The 21,205-nt window shown below is 36.6% G+C and overlaps 1 protein-coding gene across 4 annotated transcripts in view; it reads left to right on the top strand.

Moving 5' to 3' along the window:
• Positions 1-8,102: 8,102 nt before the first annotated feature.
• Positions 8,103-21,205, top strand: part of USP15 (ubiquitin specific peptidase 15) — a 148,288-nt gene continuing 135,185 nt past the window's right edge. The window contains exon 1 of one of the 4 annotated variants that reach the window (XM_030939743.1): positions 8,103-8,489. In XM_030939743.1, the coding sequence (XP_030795603.1) occupies positions 8,401-8,489 (89 nt within the window). In that variant the 5' untranslated portion in view covers positions 8,103-8,400. The remainder of the gene's footprint in view (positions 8,490-21,205) is intronic. The other 3 variants (XM_010381131.2, XM_010381127.2, XM_010381128.2) reach the window with 3 other exon arrangements.

The raw sequence follows: 21,205 nt of genomic DNA, 5'->3' as shown, positions 1-21,205 counted from the left end.
CAATGACGGTAAACAGGACCACCTCTACTTCTACCTTTTGATCCATAAATTCTACTTGTTGGGAACACAGCAACATATGCTGGCCATTGATTCAGAGGGTATACTGCATAGGATATTGTCTCTAAGGTGGTGCGTAAGCTGATTCTTCAACAGGCCATTCCATTGCTCTATCCGCCCAGCAATTGTTTACAGTTCTGGATGAAGTGATATGTGAAAGAACCAGTGAATCACATGGTCATGTGCTCACTACCTCATCTCTTTTGCAAGAAAATGAATCCTTTTGTTTGATGTGATATTATGGAAGATCCTGTGTCATGAGATCAAACACTCCATAAGTATGGTGGAAGTGGCTGAAGCACTATTGGCAGGAAAGGAAAATCCATACCTGAAATATGTATCAATTCTAATCAAGATGAATTATTCATTGCCCCTTACATAATAGAAGGGATCCACGTAATTAACTTGTCATTTGATTCTCCTCTATGGATGATTCCATATCAAGGGCTCAACATTGGTCTCTGTTCCTGACAGGTTGGACATTTGGCAGCAGCAATAGCCAAATCACTGTTGGTGAGTGGGAGCCCATGCTGTGAGGCCATCCACAGTATGAAGACTACCCTTCTTGTACCCATTGTTCCAGCTTTGAGGGAGAAGCTTGTTGATGCCAGCCATTGGAGTCATTCTGTTTATTCAGTACCTCTTTTGTGGTATATCCTTTATGGTTGGTGTTCATCTGTAATGCAAAAACATTTACACTTTGTGCCCAGTCCCATAGGTCCATCAATGTACTTTCTCATCAGACTTCCTAGTCCTAAATTTTCTGATATTTCTTCTTCCTTAAAGTAGGCTGTTCTACTATTTATCACTGCTATAACAAATTACCATAAACTTAGTGACAGAGATAACAGTAGCATTGTCTCTTACATTTTTGTAGAAGTCTGACACAAATCTTACTGTGCTAAAAATCAAGCTTTTAGCAAGGCTCTGATCCTTTCTGGAGGCTTTAACAGAGAATTCATGTCCTTGTTCTTTCTAAATTAAAGAAGCCTTCCATATTCCTTGGCTCATGGCCCCTTTATTCCATCTTCAAAGCCATTCTTCCATAGTCACATCACTCTCTGACCATAGCCAGGAAAGTTTCTCCTACTTTTAAGGATTCATATGATTAGATTGGACCCAACTGAATTATAAATACGTCTTTGATCTGTTATGTATCTATGTTTGTGGTTACAGAACATTCATAAGCATTTAAAAATATTTTTTGTACCATATTCTTCCATCAGCTTCCAAATCAGCTTCTAAGTACATTGTTTTATCTCTAAGAATACCTTCACACAAAAGATTTAGTAAAGCTAGACTTTAAATATTATCCTTCTTAACCTCTTAGTAATTGTATTTCTTTGATATGGGTCACTACTAATTTTAACACAGCTGTTTATGTTATTGCTTAACAACTTTGTGATATTATTTGTTTAGAAAATCAAATTTAGTAGCTGCTCTGGTCTGAGGGAGACAAATATTTTATAAATCATTGCTACTATATGCTAAGCTCTAATATCAATTTCACATTCATTATTTTGTTTACCTTTAAATGAATCCTATAAAAGAAGTCTAGTATCCCTGTTTTACAGATGAGAAAATTAATGTTTCCAGTATTACAGAACTAGTAAGTATCAGAGTAGGGCATACAAATATAGGTCTTTTTGAGTCTAAAATGCATACTAGGCCGGGCGCGGTGGCTCAAGCCTGTAATCCCAGCACTTTGGGAGGCCGAGACGGGCGGATCACAAGGTCAGGAGATCAAGACCATCCTGGCTAACACGGTGAAACCCCATCTCTACTAAAAATACAAAAAACTAGCTGGGCCAAGTGGCGGGCCCCTGTAGTCCCAGCTACTCAGGAGGCTGAGGCAGGAGAATGGCGTAAACCCGGGAGGCGGAGCTTGCAGTGAGCTGAGATCCGGCCACTGCACTCCAGCCCGGGCGACAGAGCAAGACTCCGTCTCCAAAAAAGAAATAAAAAATAAAAATAAAAAAATAAAATAAGGCCGGGCGCGGTGGCTCAAGCCTGTAATCCCAGCACTTTGGGAGGCCGAGACGGGCGGATCACGAGGTCAGGAGATCGAGACCATCCTGGCTAATACGGTGAAACCCCGTCTCTACTAAAAAATACAAAAAACTAGCCGGGCGACGAGGCGGGCGCCTGTAGTCCCAGCTACTGGGGAGCTGAGACAGGAGAATGGCGTGAACCCGGGAGGCGGAGCTTGCAGTGAGCTGAGAGCTGGCCACTGCACTCCAGCCTGGGCGGCAGAGCAAGACTCCGTCTCAAAAAATAAATAAATAAATAAATAAATAAAATAAAATAAAATGCATACTATTTTCACTATATCCTTAATAAATCCCATTAAGTAAATTAAATTATCTGTAGAGGTGTACTATTATATCCAGCACATTTCATGAATTTCTCATGCTGTAGAAATCATGTCCATTGTATTACACAGAAGCTTTGAGCCACTAATAACTCTTGAACTGACATAGTTCAAGACGACTTAGATAGAAGCATACTGGTTAGAAACAAAAATCAATGGTAAATATTTTTATGAAATCACTAGACTCGTTTCTTACTTCATTGTTGCTGTCTTCTAATTTGACCTAAATCTACTGTGTGGTCTATAGTGTCCTGTTGCTTAGCGAAACCTGGAACACATTATAAAGATTACCTATTTAATGTTTCCATCAGTCCTGAAACATAGATATATTCTTGAAGATGTGCTATCATATTGTTCTAAGAGTCTTTGTGAGCAATTTAAATCTTTTCGCTATCTCAGCCAAAATGAAGTGAAGGATTGTCCAAACAGAAAGTCTGAATAATTCAGCTTCTCTTGGTAGAAAACAAAGTTAATCTTTCTGGAATCTATATAGCTGCAGAATCACTGAATCATTGAACAACTCTCTACTTCACTTTGGTAGTATAGATTTCCAAGATCCATGAGCATAAAATAATTATTTTTAAACTTTTGAATGGAACATATTTAAAGTAAAACAGACCAAGTATGTAACATTAACATATTTTGTTTAATTAAACTTGTCCATTTAAAACAAAAGATCAGCATATTTTTTAAATGAGCAAAGAAATTCAAAAATGATCAGCATATTTGAAATGATTTTTAGCTTTCTGAAGTCCATCCATTATTATGAGGCTTAAGAAAGACTTCAGAGGTTGCTTAAACATTTTGATATTTTTCATGTAGAGGTTCTTTATCAACTTTGAAATCTGTCAATAAATGTAAACAGGAAGTAAAGAAAACATAAAGTAGACAGATTTTTCCTACTATGAACCTTGATTTGACCTATGTCACTCTTAGTTGAATGGGATAAATTAACACTTTCTTGAAAGTTTCCTACCATACACATACATTTAATTTTTAAATATTCAGGACCCACAGAATATACTATGCCTATTAAGGATTTTTTTATTATAATTCTAGACCTGTTAGATACTTGATTTGCTTATTAATTCAAATCAATTTAGTTCTGGCCGGGCACAGTGGCTCATGCCTATAATCGCAGCACTTTGGGAGGCTGAGGCAGGTGGATCACTTGAGGTCAGGAGATTGAGACCAGCCTAACCAACATGGTGAAACCCCATCTCTACTAAAAATACAAAAATTAGCTGGGCGTGATGGTGCACGCATGTAATCCCAACTACTCAGGAGGCTGAGGCACAAGAATCTCTTGAACTTGAGAGGCAGAGGTTGCAGTGAGCGGAAATCATACCACTGCATTCCAGTCTGGGCAACTGGAGAGTGAGACTCTGTCTCAAAAAATAAATAAATAAATAAAAACAAATCAATTTTGTTCTATCAGTATGTAGTGAGAGTCCACTATAGGGCAGACTGATATCAAATTTCATGGTATAGTCAGCTTTCTAGCACACTTTATGTACTTCCTAAAAAAGGGATAGGCCAGGTGCAGTGGCTCATGCCTTTAATCCCAGCACTTTGGGAGGTCAAGGCGGGCAGATCGCCTGAGGTCGGGAGTTTGAGATCAGCCTGGCCAGCATGGTGAAACTCCGTCTCTACTAAAAATACAAAAATTAGTCAGGCGTATTGGCAGGTACCTGTAATCCCAGCTACTCAGGAAGCTGAGGCAGGAGAATTGCTTGAACCCAGGAGGGAGAGGTTGCAGTGAGCCCAGATCGTGCCATTGCACTCCAGCCGGAGCAACACAGTGAGACTCCACCTCAAAGAAAAAAAGAAAGGATATAAAGTAGGAACTTAGATTAATTAATTTGTAGACTTTATGCCCGTGCTAAAATTAAACTTTCTAGATCCTATAGGACAGAAAATATAATTTTGTTTGCTCTAATTTTTTAAATTTAGACCTTTAATTGGGATAGACAGTTCAAGAGTCCCCACAGCTCCTTATTATCCCCAACAGATTTGCTTCACCCATTTACGTTAGCTGCATCTAACCCCTGCAAGTATTTGAGTTTCAGCCTCCTAAATCTAATCACTTTATTTTATAATAAGAAAACGAACTGTCACAGAGAATAAATAACTTAGCCAAGGTTACCAGCTAGCAAGTGGCACTAAGCCAGAGTCAAAATCCAAGTTTAGTGGCTCTTTGTAAAAGGCAGTGTATTCATCTTACTATATTATCATTGTCTTTATCAGAACATAGCATTTGTCTGAAATAAGGACCCTCTGTAATTTTTTTTAGCTTTCAAAAGTGCCTCGTGGCACTTACAATTTTTATTCATATCCCAAGTTTCAAAATATCATTAACAGATTAAGCACTTTACTACATGCTATTTTGGTGTTTGCACTACTCCCCCGCCTTTCCACTGCCTTTTAGCTACTCTGTGAGCTGGTAAAGAGAGATGAGAATTATACAATTACATAAGATAAAAGAATGAAAGGTTTAGAGAGGTGAGTAAGAATGAGGGAGTGGTAGGGTCGTGGGCGGGAATAACTGTAGAGGAAGGACAAGGAGAAGGAAAAACTGAAACAGTCATTCCTGAACGTCAAAGACAGGAAGAATTGAGAAATAAAGACAGCCAGGTCATCAAACATTGTTCTTTTATGGGATGTGCTGATTGTGTGTGTGTGTGTGTGTGTGTGTGTGTGTGTGAGAGAGAGAGAGAGAGAGAGAGAGAGAGAGAGACAGAGAGAGAGAGAGAGAGAGATTTGCTAAGTCCACTCAAATTTTAGGCAGATTTTTCCCTTAGGCTCATGTAGCCAGTCCCATACAAAATTATGAAATAAGCAAAACTTATCTTGGAAATCTCCTTTGTACTTTCCTCCATTAAACTGTATTACAAAATGCAGTGCTTTTTTTCTCTGGTTCACCCCCAAGCTGAAAACTGGCTCTCTTTGACACTTCAGTTTTAAGCCTGACTCTCTCCTGGAGTATTTACATTTGAAGTCCCATCTCTTAATTGTTGAGTAAAAGAACCTCTCTTAAAGGAATTGTTTAACCATCAGGAAGCAGAGAGGTTTGGAATTACTAGAGGATAAAGGAATCCTTCCTAGAGAATCTCTAATTTCACAACCAACTGTGACTTTAAGAGGTCCAGCTTGTTCATATCTAGTCTAATTTCTAAAGTACTTAGCATACTCAACTCTCTAGGTTAAGTTTTAAATTGACAAGAAAGGTACACAGAGTCTGAGAAGGCAATAACAATCACCGAGCAAACTGTACATTCATCAAAAGTTAACTAAGGAATGCATCAGTGAAGACATTCATTCTAAATAAGCAGATATAATCCCTGATTTATATTCAATTATTTGTGATTAAGGTGAAGTAGCTTTTCTCATCAATTTATCTATTTAATTATTCAGTAGGGATGTGGACTTTAACCAATTTATGAACAATATCTTGTTTCTCTTCATAATTGAGAGAAGCACCAGTAAAATAAGCAGAATTTCCATAAATTGATCAACTGAGATCTCTAAAATGTTGATTGCTATAAACAAAATAATAAAGGTCAATAGAAAAATAGAAGTTTACCCAAACTTTCCAGATTCTGCAGCCAGACTGCCTGGTTTCAATTTAGGTTCTGCCACTTACTTGCCTCAATTCCTTATCTCTAGACTTGAAATAATAATAGTCCCTACATCATGTGACTGCTGTGAGAATTAAGTTAGTACTTTAAAGTGTTTAGAACCATGCTAGGCACTCTGTAAGTGCTTGCTAAATAAAATACTATAATTTTATCTCTTTCCTGACTCTGACGGCAGTCAGTTAGGTCTACAAAATGGCTCCATAAATCTGATGTATAATTCAAATTGTCATTGAATGTACACATCTATATCCAGTTAACTTACTGCCTTGAGCATGGTTCAAGTGAAGAAAATATTATTTTACTTTACTGTATGGTTGTAGGTGTCAACACTTCAAAAATGCATTTTCTCTTAAGGGAAACTGGACATAAGGGTACGAATGATTTATTGCTACTTGATTATGTTATGTTTATAAAATGAAGGAGAGCACAGTTTTGTCTTCAAAACCGCTAACACTTTTTTTCAATAGCTTTATTGAGGTATAATTTACATACTGTAAAATTCACCCTGTCATCAATAAACAATACTAGTGTTCATTGAATGGCTATTACATTCCAGGCAATAAACACAAATTGTTTCATTTAATCTTCATAAAAATCCCTTAAGGTAGGTATTATTATACTCAATTTTATGATTAAAGGGTAAGAACTTTGCAGCTAAAGGTTGAAGTGAGGTTTGAATTTATGTCCATGTGGCTCTAATATATGTTTTCCATATTCTGCCGCTTCCCTTCAGAAAATTACTTAGTTCTCTTTCAGAGAGTGACTGGAAAAAGGGGGAAAATGTGACTTTTAGAGGGTAGCCGTGGTTAGAGAAACTCTGTCTTTTAACCTGTCAGGAGAAAAGCCAGAAATAACAGTCACTGAAAGTTGTTTTAAAACTCTCAATTCAAGGTTGGCATGATAATGCAAAATAGTATTATGACGCAGAAATAAGCAATCATAATCATAATACTGATATACACAAATCATAATGCGAATGTACACTACTTTCACTTGGAAGGATTCATTACTTTCTACTAGCGTAACTACGCCTTCCTTTATTGCATTCTCACCAAATGAGTTAGAGTTTAAAATGGGGAAACAAGAGAAATGATGCAGGGATTCTGGCCCATCTTTTAGACTTTTCACATCAATATGGTATGTTAAAATCAAACCCCTGGACATCATGCTCGGGAATACTTAAGTAATTTTGCCACAATTCATTTATTAAACAAATATTTAGGTGATTTTTACGTGTCCAGTAACACTGTGCTAACTACCAGGTATACAGAGGTTAAAACAAAAGATGAACCCAGTTCTAGCTCTTAAGGAGTTTACATTTTAGTTAAGCCTTTCATAAGGAGAGGCAATGAGTGTGCTGTACTGTATAGCACGTGGGCTCTTGAACCAGCCTCTCCACTCATCTCTCCACCTGCTGTGTGACCTTGGCATTTGATTTTTAAGCGACTCGATTTTCTATTTTGTAACATAATCGTTGACTTCAAATGAAAGACATATCTAGTTTCATTTCAGGTGTACGGCACCACAGGAAGATGGGGCTAAGAAAATGTTACTCTCTTGTATAAAGAAGAGGGTTTCTCGCACGTTTCCTTCCTTTAGTATCTGGCATTATTCAATACTGTCCATATTCTACTCGCTGTTCACCGATGAAGTGGGACATGTTTTTCACCGCAGCTTAGTCGTCTGGGTGTGCCTGGGGGGGCGTCACAAAGAGCCTATAAAGGGTCCCCACCTACAAATGGGAGTAAGAGCGCTGGAAGGAACCCTGGAAGGGCATGGAGACCAAGCGTTCGGTTTCGGAATGTTTTTTGTGTGTGCCCATATTCACCGAGCTTGGGTTCTGCTACTCTTAACGAAAAGCCCAGTCACGGAGCTGCTAAATTTTCTTCCATATCTTAGCCTTCCCCACGCCCCCCCGCCCTACCCTACCTCACCCCCAAGCGTGAGTGAATGCGCAAATAAGGGTTTTCAAGGCGTCAGTGGGAAAGAGGGAGGGGAAGGCAACGCCGAGGATGGGAGGACAGGGCGGTGGCATCCCTCTAGCGAGAGAGCGCCGGAGCCCTCGGCGGCGAGGAGAGCTAAAACCCAGCTGTCCCGGTCAGAGGAGGCCAAGGCAAGATGCCGGACGGGCGGGGACCGATGGGGGGCAGCAGACCATGGCCGCGCACCTAGTCCGCCCCCGGGGCCTCCTCTTGTCCTGAGGACCACCCCCGCTCCCCGTGTCTTTTGGTTTCGACCGGCCGACTGGGAGGGGCCGTGGGGACGCCATTCCCATAATGCTCTGGGGCGTGCCGCCGCCGTCGCTGCCACCTCCCCTACCGCTAGTGGAAGAAGATGGCGGAAGGCGGAGCGGCGGATCTGGACACCCAGCGGTCTGACATCGCGACGCTGCTCAAAACCTCGCTCCGGAAAGGGGACACCTGGTAAGAGAAAGGGGTTGAGATGCCCGCGGTTGCCCGAGGATAGTGGAGAAGAGGGCGGGAGCCGCGAGCTGGTGTCTTTCGCTAGTGACAGGTGCGGGCAGGTCTGGCGGCGGCCGCCAGGGTAGCAGGATGTTGGCTGCTTCTGAAATGTTGGGGCAAAGGTTGGACTGTAGATGAGGGTCAGGGTTCGCGGCTTGCCAGGGCCTGCTGAAAGGTGTCCGGAGAGCGGCAGCGGCGGCTCTGACTCGTGCGGTTCTCTTCTTCCTCTTTCCTTCCGTAGTGCCGCTCCCACCTCAGGCCTTCTCGAATGATAGGTTATAGTGATTTGGTTTGAGTCTTATATATACGCTGTTTTGGCAGGTCCCGGTGCCGCGACTTATCACGATCTCACCAGCTTTACTTCTCTGTTCGTTTCCTTTCCTAGAATTGTCGGCGTCCAAGTTCCCTTTTATTCTGATTTTTGTAGTCTTCCGGGAGGCAGGCTGCAGGATGTTTGCGGTCTGTACTACACAGGTGGCATGTCAGTGCCCCACATAAGAGAAAGCAACCCTAGTTTCCAGTTCCTTGTCAAAGGAGGGAGAGAAGTAGGGAACCTTAGGCTTATGAGAGACCACGTGGTCTTGTGCTTTAGTGGTGGCTTGATAAAAGCCGGCAGCGTTTCTGTTAGACGTGCAGCCCTTCTCTTCTGTTTGAAGGATAACGTAGGCCTGCAAAAAGTAGATAAGTCCACTTGAGGCTTAACTAACTGCTAATATTCGAACTTGTAAAATACCAAAGGATATACATTTATAATACTGAAGGATGTATGTGGACATTTTCACACTTGTCGGCCATATCAAGTGGCATCTAGAATAACTTAAATATGTGAATATGTAACATAATTTAAAATTCCTTATTTTGGGGGAGGGATAATATGCCTCTTCATTATAATAAAAAATATTTTCACTTCCCACTATTACCATAACAGTAGTATATAATTTACAGTGTTTCACTATGGCATAGTGGAAGGAGCAGTAAGATTTAGACCTGAGTTATGTCACAGTTTCACCACTCAACTTGCAGTATGACTTTGAGGAGAGTTAATTTAAATCATTGCACCTCAGTATCTTCTGTAAAATGGACAGTATTTTATTATAAGGGTTTTATCTTGATTCGCTTTAATATCTTAAGAATTTCATGTTTATGAAATACTAAATTTTAGTTACCTTCTGCTCTTTACTCTTGACAAAAGACTGTGATACTGGGATCATTTTCAGTTAAGCTAATAGGTGGCAGATTTAGGACCGTAATTTAACCTTGATCTAAGTCTTAGTCTTTTTTTTCTTTTTTGGTAGGCTATATACTATGTTTATACGATAGAAATCCCTCAGGATGTAAATATATACTTGTTTCATTGTGTCAAAAAAGTAGAATCTTCAAGTGACTTAATAATAGTTGTTTTTGACCTGGCAGGGTGGCTCACGCCTGTAATCCCAGGACTTTGGGAGGCCGAGGAGGGAGGATCACTTGAACTCAGAAGTTCGAGACCAGCCTGGGCACCACGGCAAAACCCCGTCTCTACAAAAATACAAAAAATTAGCTGGGCATGTTGGCACGCCTGTGGTCTGAGCTACTCAGGAGGCTGAGGTGGGAGGATTGCCTGAGCCTAGGAAGCAGAGGTTGCAGTGAGCTGAGATCTGGCCACTGCACTCCAACCTGGGCAACGTGAGACTCCATTTCAAAAAAAAAAAAAGTTATTGTTTTTATTATAATGTTAGTAAGATGTTTATTACTGTGGGGAAATTGGACATTTCCTAGGACACCCATGTTTACCTTGGCTTGTGGTATGACAAATAAGTCCCTGCTCACTATTGTAACTTAAAGAACATTTCAAAATTCTTAATTCGCCCAACCTATTACCACCTTATTTAAAAAAGTGAATTTCCTTAAAATAGAAATCTATTAAGTCTATAAGTTAAAATATAAGTATTGTCTCATTAATGTCACGTTTTTGTATATAGAGTAATTGGTGTTGACACTACAGGATGATAGGAGCAATATGTGCATTGTGGGCGTTTAACTTTATAAAGTTTGGTATTTTCAAATGAGTATATTTTTGCTTTTTGACAAAATTAATGTAAATTGTTTTATATATGCGCGCGTGTGTGTATAGCTCTATAGGTACAAACTATGTTTCACTATATTGCCCATGCTAATCTTGAACTCCTAGCTTCAAGTGATCCACCTCAGCCTCCCAAAATGCTAGTATTACAAGTATGAACCACGACTGAATACAAGAGGCTCATAAATTTGAGTCATGTCAGTGCTTTTATTTTAAATAAAAGTAAACTGAGGACCACATATTTAGATAAAAGCAGATTGTGCAAGTTTATCCTCACGTTAACTTTCTCTTAAAGGAAAAAAACTGCAAGAGAAAGAAGGTACTGGGAGTTGCAGAAACCAGTTTGATTTATTTGTAAGCCAGTTTATTTGCAAATTAGCAAGTGAAACCTGTTCAAAAACAAAGTAGTATAGAGCAAAAAATTGATTCAGAGTTTTAAAGAGAATAATTTGATAAGTATGAATTTGATGATGAACTTACAAGTACAGAACTGGTCAGGATATGTATTAATTTAGTTGGTGTTTTTGGAACTCACTAGAAAGTTGTTTTTCCTTTTAATACCTTTTTTTAATCTTTGAATCAGGTTCTTTGAAATTTACCATATGGAATACTGTCGTAGCATATAGTATGTAACTGTCTAGGAAAGACTGGGCTATTGAGAAAAAGTGGTAGGCTTACCATAAGTTTATTCTTGAAAGTTTAATACCCATATCTGAAGTTATAGTCAAATGCATCACAGTGAATAAATTTCACTTATTAGCTCTTGAGTACTTTGCAGGTAATGACTGTCTCATGGTGACTTGGGTAACTAACTTCCATACCTAGGCAAGTATAAAGATTTATTTGATTCTGTGTAAGTACTGCAGTTTCTCTTTATTTGTAAGCAGTAAGTGATTTTTATCTAAAAACTGATTTTCTAGAGATGAAAATAAGTTACACAAGTGTGAGATGAAGAGAAACATACTTTATGATGTATTTGGTTCTAGACTTCATATTGAGAAGTAAATCAAAATTAATACAAGAGAGTAATACCTTTTTAAAAAGCATGAAGGTAGCACTGATTTGTATAAAGAGGAAAGCAGTCTGAAAATGATATTTGTTGATCTGTATTTCAATTCCAACAAGAGATCAGAAAACCACGAACAAGGTTTAGAGTTTAGGAACTATAGGAAAGAGATACATGAACTAGAATTATATAGCTTAGGATGAATTAAAAACAATTTTCAGATACATGGTGGTTTCTTCTGATGAGACAAAAAGATAATTTGCTTAAGGTACATATGCGTATCTTAGGAACATATTTAAAGAATGGTAGTGAATGAGTTACAAAGAAAATTTGTAACTCATTTGGGTTATAAAATTCTCTCTTTGGAAAAAAATGCTTTTGAGACAGTCTCGCTGTGTTGCCCAGGCTAGAGTGCGGTGTGTGGTCTCGGCTTACTGCGGCCACCTCCAGGGTTCAAGTGATCCTCCCACCTCAGCCTCCTGAGTAGCTGGGCCTACAGGCACTGGCCACCATGCCTGGCTAAGTTTTGTATTTTTGATAGAGACAGGGTTTCCCCATGTTACCCAGGCTGGTCTCGAACTCCTGGCCTCAAGTGATCTGCCCACGTTGGCCTCCCAAAGTGCTGGGATTACAGTTGTGAACTACCTGTAAAATTTCCAGTCTGGAAATTTTTTAAGAAATAACCCTACTATGAGTAAAAAAAACATAACCACAAATCATCCAAAGCGCTGCTTCATTTTCCCCATTTTTATTAAATGTTATTCATCTGCCAATCATTTTCAGTCATTTTTATGTGTGATTATGTTAAGTGGCAATGTGTAGTTAACTTTTGCAGTTTAGCAAAACATTGCATGCCATTTTTGTATAAACCCTAATAACTGTAGTAGATTTAAGGTAACTTTACAGAGTAATTTGTGTGTAGAGTCATTTAAAATCTCTATGACATTTTCATTTCAACAGTTGCCAAAGAATCTGATCAATGAAGTTTTAGGCCAGAGGCATTGATTTCAGTTTTTACAGCTTTCTATCCATTCCTACTTTTACTTAGAAATCTTTGAGGCTTAATTTTATTTGATCCCTTATGTTTGTGCAACTTTGAAACTAAAATAAAGTAACCTTATATTCACAAATCCCGTAATAATGAAAAGGAACACTATTAACATGAATTTCAAAATATTTATTGTATACTTAAAGAAATTTTTATATTACTATTACTTTTAAAATTAATTTTAGTAGTGCCTGGGTGTTTACAACCAGAGTAGGGTATATACTACATCATTTATAGGAAATGAAACCAAAAGGAAAAACTTTCTTAGTCTTGGTAAATTGGTGAAAACAAGGACAGAGATAGTGACCTTAAGACATGTTTCACATCCTAGATGCTTAAAAATCTAGGAAAGCAACTTTTCTTAATTTAAGCCTTTTTTGTGAGTTTTTAAATGACTTCTGTTAGTGAGTTCAGGGTTAATGTACCCTAATAGGCTAGGAAGGTCCAGAGCTAGTCAATGATTTCATTTATCTGCTTGGTGAAGTTCAGGCTTTATTTTTTTCTAAATTATAGCATTTTCCTATTAGCATGTATAAGGCATTAAATGACCTTTTTGCAAAATGGTTTTGTGACAGTTAACAATTTTGCTTCTACATAAGTATAACAAGATAAAATTAGTTTGTCAGGTCATGACCTGTAATATTACATTTAAAAACACTATGTGCCAGGTACTGTTACAAATGCATATTGACTTATTTACTCATCGCCATATTACCACAATTCTGGGAATTGGTGTTATTCACATTTGACAAAATAGGAATCATAGGCTCAAAAAGGTTTTCACATAGTGTTATAGCTGGGATTTGAACCCAGTAGTTTAGATCTTTAGTTTGTGCCCTTAAAGCACCGTACCACATTGCCTCTTAACTTTATTTAAAAAGAATTTTTTTTGAGACGGAGTCTCGCTTTGTCACCCAGGGTGGAGTGTAGTGGCATAGTCATAGCCCATTGTAGCTTCAAACTCCTGGGCTCAAGCAAACTTCCTGCCTCAGCCTCTGAAATAGCTGGAACTACAGGTGTGTGCCACCACACCCGGCTAATTTGTAAAATTTTTGTAGAGATGGGATCTTGCTATGTTGCCTAGACTGGTTTGAAACTCTTGACCTCAAGTAATCCTCTGACTTCAGCCTCCCAAGTATTAATAGCCAGGATTACAGGTGTGAACCCCTATGCCCAGCCTCTGTCTCTTATTTTAAAGATTCATTTTTTTTTTAAAGTAGATTCACTTTAAAAAGAAAAGAACCTATTTTTCTCTTTAAAGGAAGTCTATTTTATATTTAGTAGCAGAATTCTACCATTTTATCCCACACTTGTCTCTTGTGACTGTTCAGTTTAGATATGATAGAACATGTAGGAAATCCTAACACCTTGCTTCTGGAAATTAAAACATGAGTAAAGATTGATAGGTGAATAATTGAATGTACAGAGCAAATGTCATTTTGATCCACAAGTACATTCAGACAAAAAAATCTGAGGTCATTTACTATTGAGCTTTTAAATTTTAATTGTTTATCAATAATCATAAGCTCTTATTAGAGATGATATGACCCCTTCACATAGTTTTACAGAAATAACCCATCATGCATAAAGTACAATCTTGTAGGCTATTTTGCTTCAGAGTTTGGTCTATATTTTTAAAGTATGGTATTGGTGTACTATAAGCCACAAATACATAAGGCTTTCTTCTTGGACTTAAATCCATATGAACCACTCAGCACAGAAAATGCAAATATGAATGCATTATTATGTTCCATGTTTACTAACTGATTTTTCCCTAGAGATAACTCTTAAAGAATTTTTGAAGTGAAAGAACATTTAAATTAAGATAGTGGAAGATATAATGATAATAAAACAGTCAATTTTGCTATCTTAGTTTTGAATTTACCTATCTTATGATGTGAGTTTAGAGTGATTCTTCTTTTTTTCACTGAAAATCACTTTATTAATAAGTCATGATTATTGACAAAAGTGATTTGAAACTATTGGGTATATTGGTAGAGAAATAAAGGGAAGGTAGAGAACAATTGATAAAGGTTGATTATGTGCATTATGAGATTTGAACCTCAAAATAAGGACCAAAATGTGTATTTATATGGCTTATAGATGAGGAATCTGAGAGAAATTAGCTTGCTCATAGTTTACTGCCAGCGGACATTTATTAAATGCTTAGTCTGTCAAAGCCACTATTTTAAATGCTTTACACTTACGCAGTCTTTAAAGTACACGCTCTTATTACACTTCATTTTATCTTTGATGATTTCAGACCTAGTTTAAATACCTGATTTATAAAGACTTAAAGTACTAGATACTGTCTAATACTAAGAATAGATCCTTAGTATTAAAAATGGTTTTATGCTGTCACTACTCGAATGTAATTCAAATATGTTGTTAAACCATGGGAATTTCTCTTTTTTCTTAATCCTTGTATAGAATTTTTCAACAATTACTACTTTTTTCTTCCCTGAGTAATGTCAGTCTAACTTGTTCCTTTTATTTTAATTTCCTCACTTACCACTGTAATTCACATTCTCTGTCTCATATTCATTCCTCTGAAGCCACTTCCCCAGACTCTTTCTCCCATTTATCCTTTAAACAGGGAATGTAGATCCTTTAAATTTTATCACCCAGTTTATACAAAAGTCACTATTCAAGAAATCTAGCATAAGCCTAGTAAGTAGCCTCAGTTTTGGATACAGATTAAAATTATTTTAGGGAAGGGTCAAAAATGGCTCCTTACAAAGGAGGAAATAAGTTCCAATTATAATATAAAACAAAATCCCTGCCGGATTAACCTGCATTTAGTTATGCCTAGACTTCCTTTACTACTTTCATCACTAAGATTCTACATGGTTTCATTATAGCTCTCCTAAAAGAAAAGAGTAATGATGCCTTTTTTTTCCTCCAAGGAAAGGAGAACTAAGAATGCTCACTGTCCCTTCCATTCTCCTTTTAGTTTTGAGAAGACCCGAATATTAATGTGGTAATTCCCTACCGTAAGAGAAAATCATTTAGCAGAAATACCAGTAGAAAGGACTTCCTTTGTGAAAGAAGTCAAAGATCTCACAAACAAGTTCAAGGGTGGCTCTGAGGCCAGGGTGTTCTAAGTTTAGAGCTAGTTAAATCAAAACCTGAGAACATTAGAGACAAACTTACTTAACTGAAAAGAGCATCAAGTTCCTTGCTCCAGGTAGAAAAGACCTGGTAATCTGGATTGATTTCTGTTATTTACCCATATGTTTTTACAGCTTGACAAAATTTTAACAGTTTAGTCAAGAGATTTGCCTTTGATAAAAAGATAAGGAAATTTATATTCATACATTTGAATGGATTTCAAGCTGAAGAACTTTTTAATTCTCAGGAGAGGTATAGCTAAGTAGTTATATGTAACACATAGTTGTGGCTATGGTTTTCAGAAACTTATTGCTCATTTGCAATGTTAAGAGCTTTTTACTATGTTGAGAGCATTTTAAAAGTTCTCTAGATAGGTTCCTTATATAATGTAATACGTTTATCCCATATATATTACATATATGAAATACATGGTAGTATTCTCATTTTACCAGTACGGAAACTGAGATAGTTAAATTTATATGGTCATAACACTTGGCAGTAAAGCAGGAAGTCTAACTTAAAGCTTGCGTTTTAAATTCTAACTGTGCTGCCTGCCTATGCGTGATAGAGCCATACCCGGATTATGGAAGCAACATTTTGAAAGACACATACTTGAAAGTATTAAAATCAAGAAATGACAGCTTTGTCATACTTGTTAAACACCATTTTCATTTGTTACTAATATCAAGAGCCTCTAGAATTTTCTGAGTCCTCTTGGGTTAGCCTTCTAGTCTCAGCAGTCTCATTTCTAACTAATATGTCTCTGTTTTGATACAGATAGTGTCTCCCATTTCCTGCAAATTATTTGCTTTTTCCTGCTTTAGGGGCCTTTATACACCATTTCTGTTGTTTCCAATACTTCTTACTAATTACTGACTTTCATTTCAAAACCTAGTTCAAAGTCAGTCTTTAAAACCATCTCTAATTTCATCCAAATTTGTGGCCCTTCCATTCTTTGCTTTTAAAATATATATATGTATATATAACAGCTTTATTGTGATGCTATTCACATACCTTACAATTTGCCCAGTTAAAGTGGACAATTCACTGGGTTTTAGTATGCTCACAGAGTTGTGCAGCCATAACCATAATCAATTTTGGAATATTTTCATCATCCCAAAAAGGAACCTCATACCCATTAGTAGTCACCTCCCACTTCTCCCCCAAACTCCTCTGCTCTAGGCAGCTACTAATCTATTTTCTGTCTTTATATATTTGCCTATTCTGGATATTTTATACAAATGGAATCATATAATATGTGTGATTTTTGCATCTTTTACTTAACATAAATGTTTTCTAGGTTCATGCATGTTATAGCATATGTCAATATGTTACATATTTTTACTGCTGAGTGATACAGTCATGAGTCACTTAATGACAAGGATAACTTCTGAGAAATGTGTTGTTAGGCAATTTTTTTGTCGTGTGAACATCTTAAGAGGGTACTTACACACATCTTGATAGTATTATCTACTACATACCTAGGATGTATTGCCTGTTGCTCCTAGACAAAAAAACAAAACAAAACTGTACAACATGTTACTGTAGTGCATACTGTAGTCAATTCTAATATAATGGTAAGTATATGTATATCTAAACATAGAAAAGGTAGAATAAAAATACAATATTACAATCTTTTTTGTTTTTAGAGACAGGGTCTGGCTCTGTCACCCAGACTGAAATGCAATAGCCCGATATTGGCTCACATTACCCTTGACCTCCTGGGCTTAAGCAATTCCACTGCCTCATCCTCACAATTAGCTAGAACTACAGGCAACCACCACTGTGTCTTATTTTTTTATTTTTTATTTTTTTGTAGAAATGAGGGTCTTGCTCTGTTGCCCATGCTGGTCTTGAACTCCTGGCCTCAAGCAATCCTCCCACCTTAGTCTCCCAAAGTGTCAGGGTTATAGGCATGAGCCACTGTGCCTAGCCAGACAATGTGTCTGTTAATTGACCGAAATGTTACGTGGTATGTGACCATATCCCATTGTATAGATATAACACATTTGATATATCCATTTATCAATTGATAGACATTTGAATTTCCAATTTTTGCTTATTTTGAATAATCCTGCTATGAACATCCATTGCAAGTTTTCATTTCTCTTGTGTATATACCTGTAAGTGGAATTGCTAGGTCCCTGTTTAACTTTTTAAGGAACTGCTAGACTGTTTTTCTAAGTGGCTGTAATTTTACATTGCCACCAGCAGTGTATGAGGGTTCCAGTTTTTTCACCTCCTTGTCAGCACTTGTTATGTTCTTTTTTTTATATATATGGCAATCTTAGTGGGTGTGAAGTAGTATCTCATTGTAGTTTTGATTTGCATTTTCCTCATAGGTAATGATGCTTATTGGCCATTTGTATGTCTTTTGGATGTCTGTCCAAATTCTTTGCCCACTTTAAAAATTTGGTTATTTTGTCTTTTTATTATTGCTTTGTAAAAGTTCTCTAGATACAGGTTCCTTATCAAATAGTTAATTTGCAAATTTTTCTCCCATTCTGTGGGTTTTCTTTTTACTTTCTTGGTAATGTCCATTGAAACATAGAAGTTTTTATTTTAATGAAATTCAATTTGTTTTTTCCTTAGTCACTTTTGCTTTTGGTATCATGTCTAAGAAGGCTTGGCTTAACTCAAGGTCATGAGGATCTACTCTTATATTTTCCAAGTTTTATAGTTTTAGCTCTTACATTTAAGTCTATAATTCAACTGAGTTAATTTGTTGTGTATGTGGTCAGGGGAGGAGTTCAATTTCATTCTTTTGCATGTGGTTATCCAGTTGTCCCAAAACTATTTGTCAAAAATATAATTCTTTCCCTGTCTTGATACCCTGCTTGAAAATCAATTAACTGTAAAAGTGAGGGTTTGTTTCTAGATTCTCTGTTTGATTGACATACATGTGTATCCTTTTACTAGTACCATACTATAACTGTATAGTAAGTATAGTAACTGTATAGTAAGTTTTAAAATCTGGAACTGTGTCCCCCAACAACTTCTCAAGTTTGTTTTGGCCCTCTTCTCTTACTAGTTTATACTATGTTGAAATGTTGTTTTGTAAATATTCTTAAATATATGTCTGTATTTCATTACTCCATATAAATGACACAGTCCTCTTTTTTGCAGCCCGCCTTCTTCTGTCATTCGAAATCTACCCCATCTCTTTATTTCTTAGAGGTATCTGATATAATAGTATTTGCACAGTGAATGCTTTGTGTCATTTAACCCGTGGATCTTTCTTCCATTCCTAGTCTCATGCCCCAAAAGCACAATGCACTATCTTAAGAACATAGATAAGTGTGCTAATTACCAAAAACACATTTACTGTACCTGGAAAATGTAAGACAACAACTTCCGCAGATGAAAGCAACCTGGCATCCTAAAAGGAGGCTAAACTCACATTAATCCTTCAAATGAAAAAATAGTCACATCATACCCTTTAAATAATGCTTTAAAACATTCAAAGTTATTTATATTGTTTGTGGAAATACAGTTATTTAAGAAAAGCATAAAAATATTCATGGAATGATAAATACTAAATCAGAGTAAGGGTATCCAAGAGAGGGACCCATGGGGGGCTATATATTAATATTTATAATTATTTTCTTTAGGTGCTTGTTTTGATGGTATGTATATAGATGCTTATTATTATTCTAAGTTTAATGTATGCCTGCATATGATACAAAATACTTTTTAAAAGCAAAGTTGATTGTAAGAGCTCTTTGTTTTGAGGAAGTCCCAATTTTTCTTAGTTTTTTCTGTTTTTACTTTAATATTGTTAATACCAAACCCAATTCTTCCAGTGTAGAAAAGTTACACAGAGCTGAGGGAATTTATGTAATCAGAGTCAAATGTTATAATCATTTCCTTCTTGCTTCATATATGCTTATCACGCTTATATGTCACATGGTTACAAGATATCTTTAGTATGGAGAGACATACATACACATTTAAGATATTAATGATCATGTATGTGTATTCTGGATGAATAGTTTAAAAACAATCTTACTTGGCCTCCTTGAGCTTCTTATTTGTCTTAGTTTGGATCTAAAAAGAGGTCATAAAAATTATTTATTACTAAGTGGTGGATTTAATGTGCAGAGCAGAAAATAGGTTAGAAATGCATGGAATCTCAAAATTAAGCTATAAAGAGATGGTAAACTATTCCATTGGTTTGAACGAATTTCATAGTTTTATTTGTTTAAGTTTTACTGAAACCATGAAATTCTGAGTCTTAATTTGTGGTACTTAAAAAAAAGTCAGTGAAATAATCTGATTTATAATAATTTAAAGTACTAGATGCTGCCAATATCTCCTTAGTGTTGAAAATTGTTTTATGCTATCACTACTCAAATATAATTTAAGTATTTTGTTAAATAAGAGAATTAGTCATAAGAATGAATTAGTATCCAGAATTGTTTATGCCATTCTGCACAAGATGATTATATTTTTCTGAGATCAAGTGTGCTACATTGGATCAGGCTGAGATTTTTGTGTGTTTTTTTACTTATAAAAGGACTGCCTATGCCTACTCTGTACAGAGGCAGATAGGATTTCAAAAAATAAACATGGTTATATTTATTTTAATATTAGGCAATTAAGCAGGAACTTTATCTGAAAGTTGTCAGCATAAACATGTATAAATCAACAACAACAAAAACATTGTGCATTTACTACCTCTCTGGTTTCCTAAATCCTGCTGTTGGAATTTCCGCATATTCCTTTTATACTCTGTTGTATCTGGGACTATTTCTTAATCATTTATTGGTCCTTGTATATCTTTCTTAAATTTGCTTCTAGTGTAAAAGCACCAAACAACTCTTGAAATTCTCCTCTTTCTCCCTACCAACTCCAAAATCTTTTACATTCATATAGTAGCTTTACTATATTTGAACAGTGTCTTAAAATTGACTCTGAAGCCTCCAGCTTCTCTGAAGCCATTGAAAATTATTCTATCCAGACCATAATACAAATTATTTATCATAATGCCTTCAGAATATTTAGCACCATACAATTTAGATCTTTTTGAAGTACTCATGTTAATATAACTATATGTAAGTTTTTGAGTTAGTATTTCACATGTATTTGATCGTTCAGTAATCTTGTGAGGTAGTCCTAGTGGTCTTCATGAAATGTAAATCGAATCATATCTCTTTACAGTTAAAAATCTTTCAGTGGTTTTCAACGTACTTGAGATGAAATCCTTGTCATTGCATTAAAGGCACTGTTTAGTTCGGTCTCAGTCAAACTCTCTAGTCGCATCTACCATTTCTCCCCTACCTTGTCATAAACTCCAACTTCATTTAGTCAGTTCCTTCAACACTCAAAATTCCCAAAGTCCTTCTGGCCTTAGCATGTCATCTTCATTCAGTTTAGATACTTTTTCTTACCACTTTTCCTGGAGTAACTCTTATTCAGAGGCTAAAACATTATTTTTTCAGAGAGATTTT

Source organism: Rhinopithecus roxellana, chromosome 10 (assembly GCF_007565055.1).
Source record: "Rhinopithecus roxellana isolate Shanxi Qingling chromosome 10, ASM756505v1, whole genome shotgun sequence".
Taxonomy (NCBI): Eukaryota; Metazoa; Chordata; class Mammalia; order Primates; family Cercopithecidae; genus Rhinopithecus; species Rhinopithecus roxellana.
The sequence above is the reverse complement of the archived record's forward strand: the minus strand, read 5'-3'. Positions and strand labels throughout refer to the sequence as shown.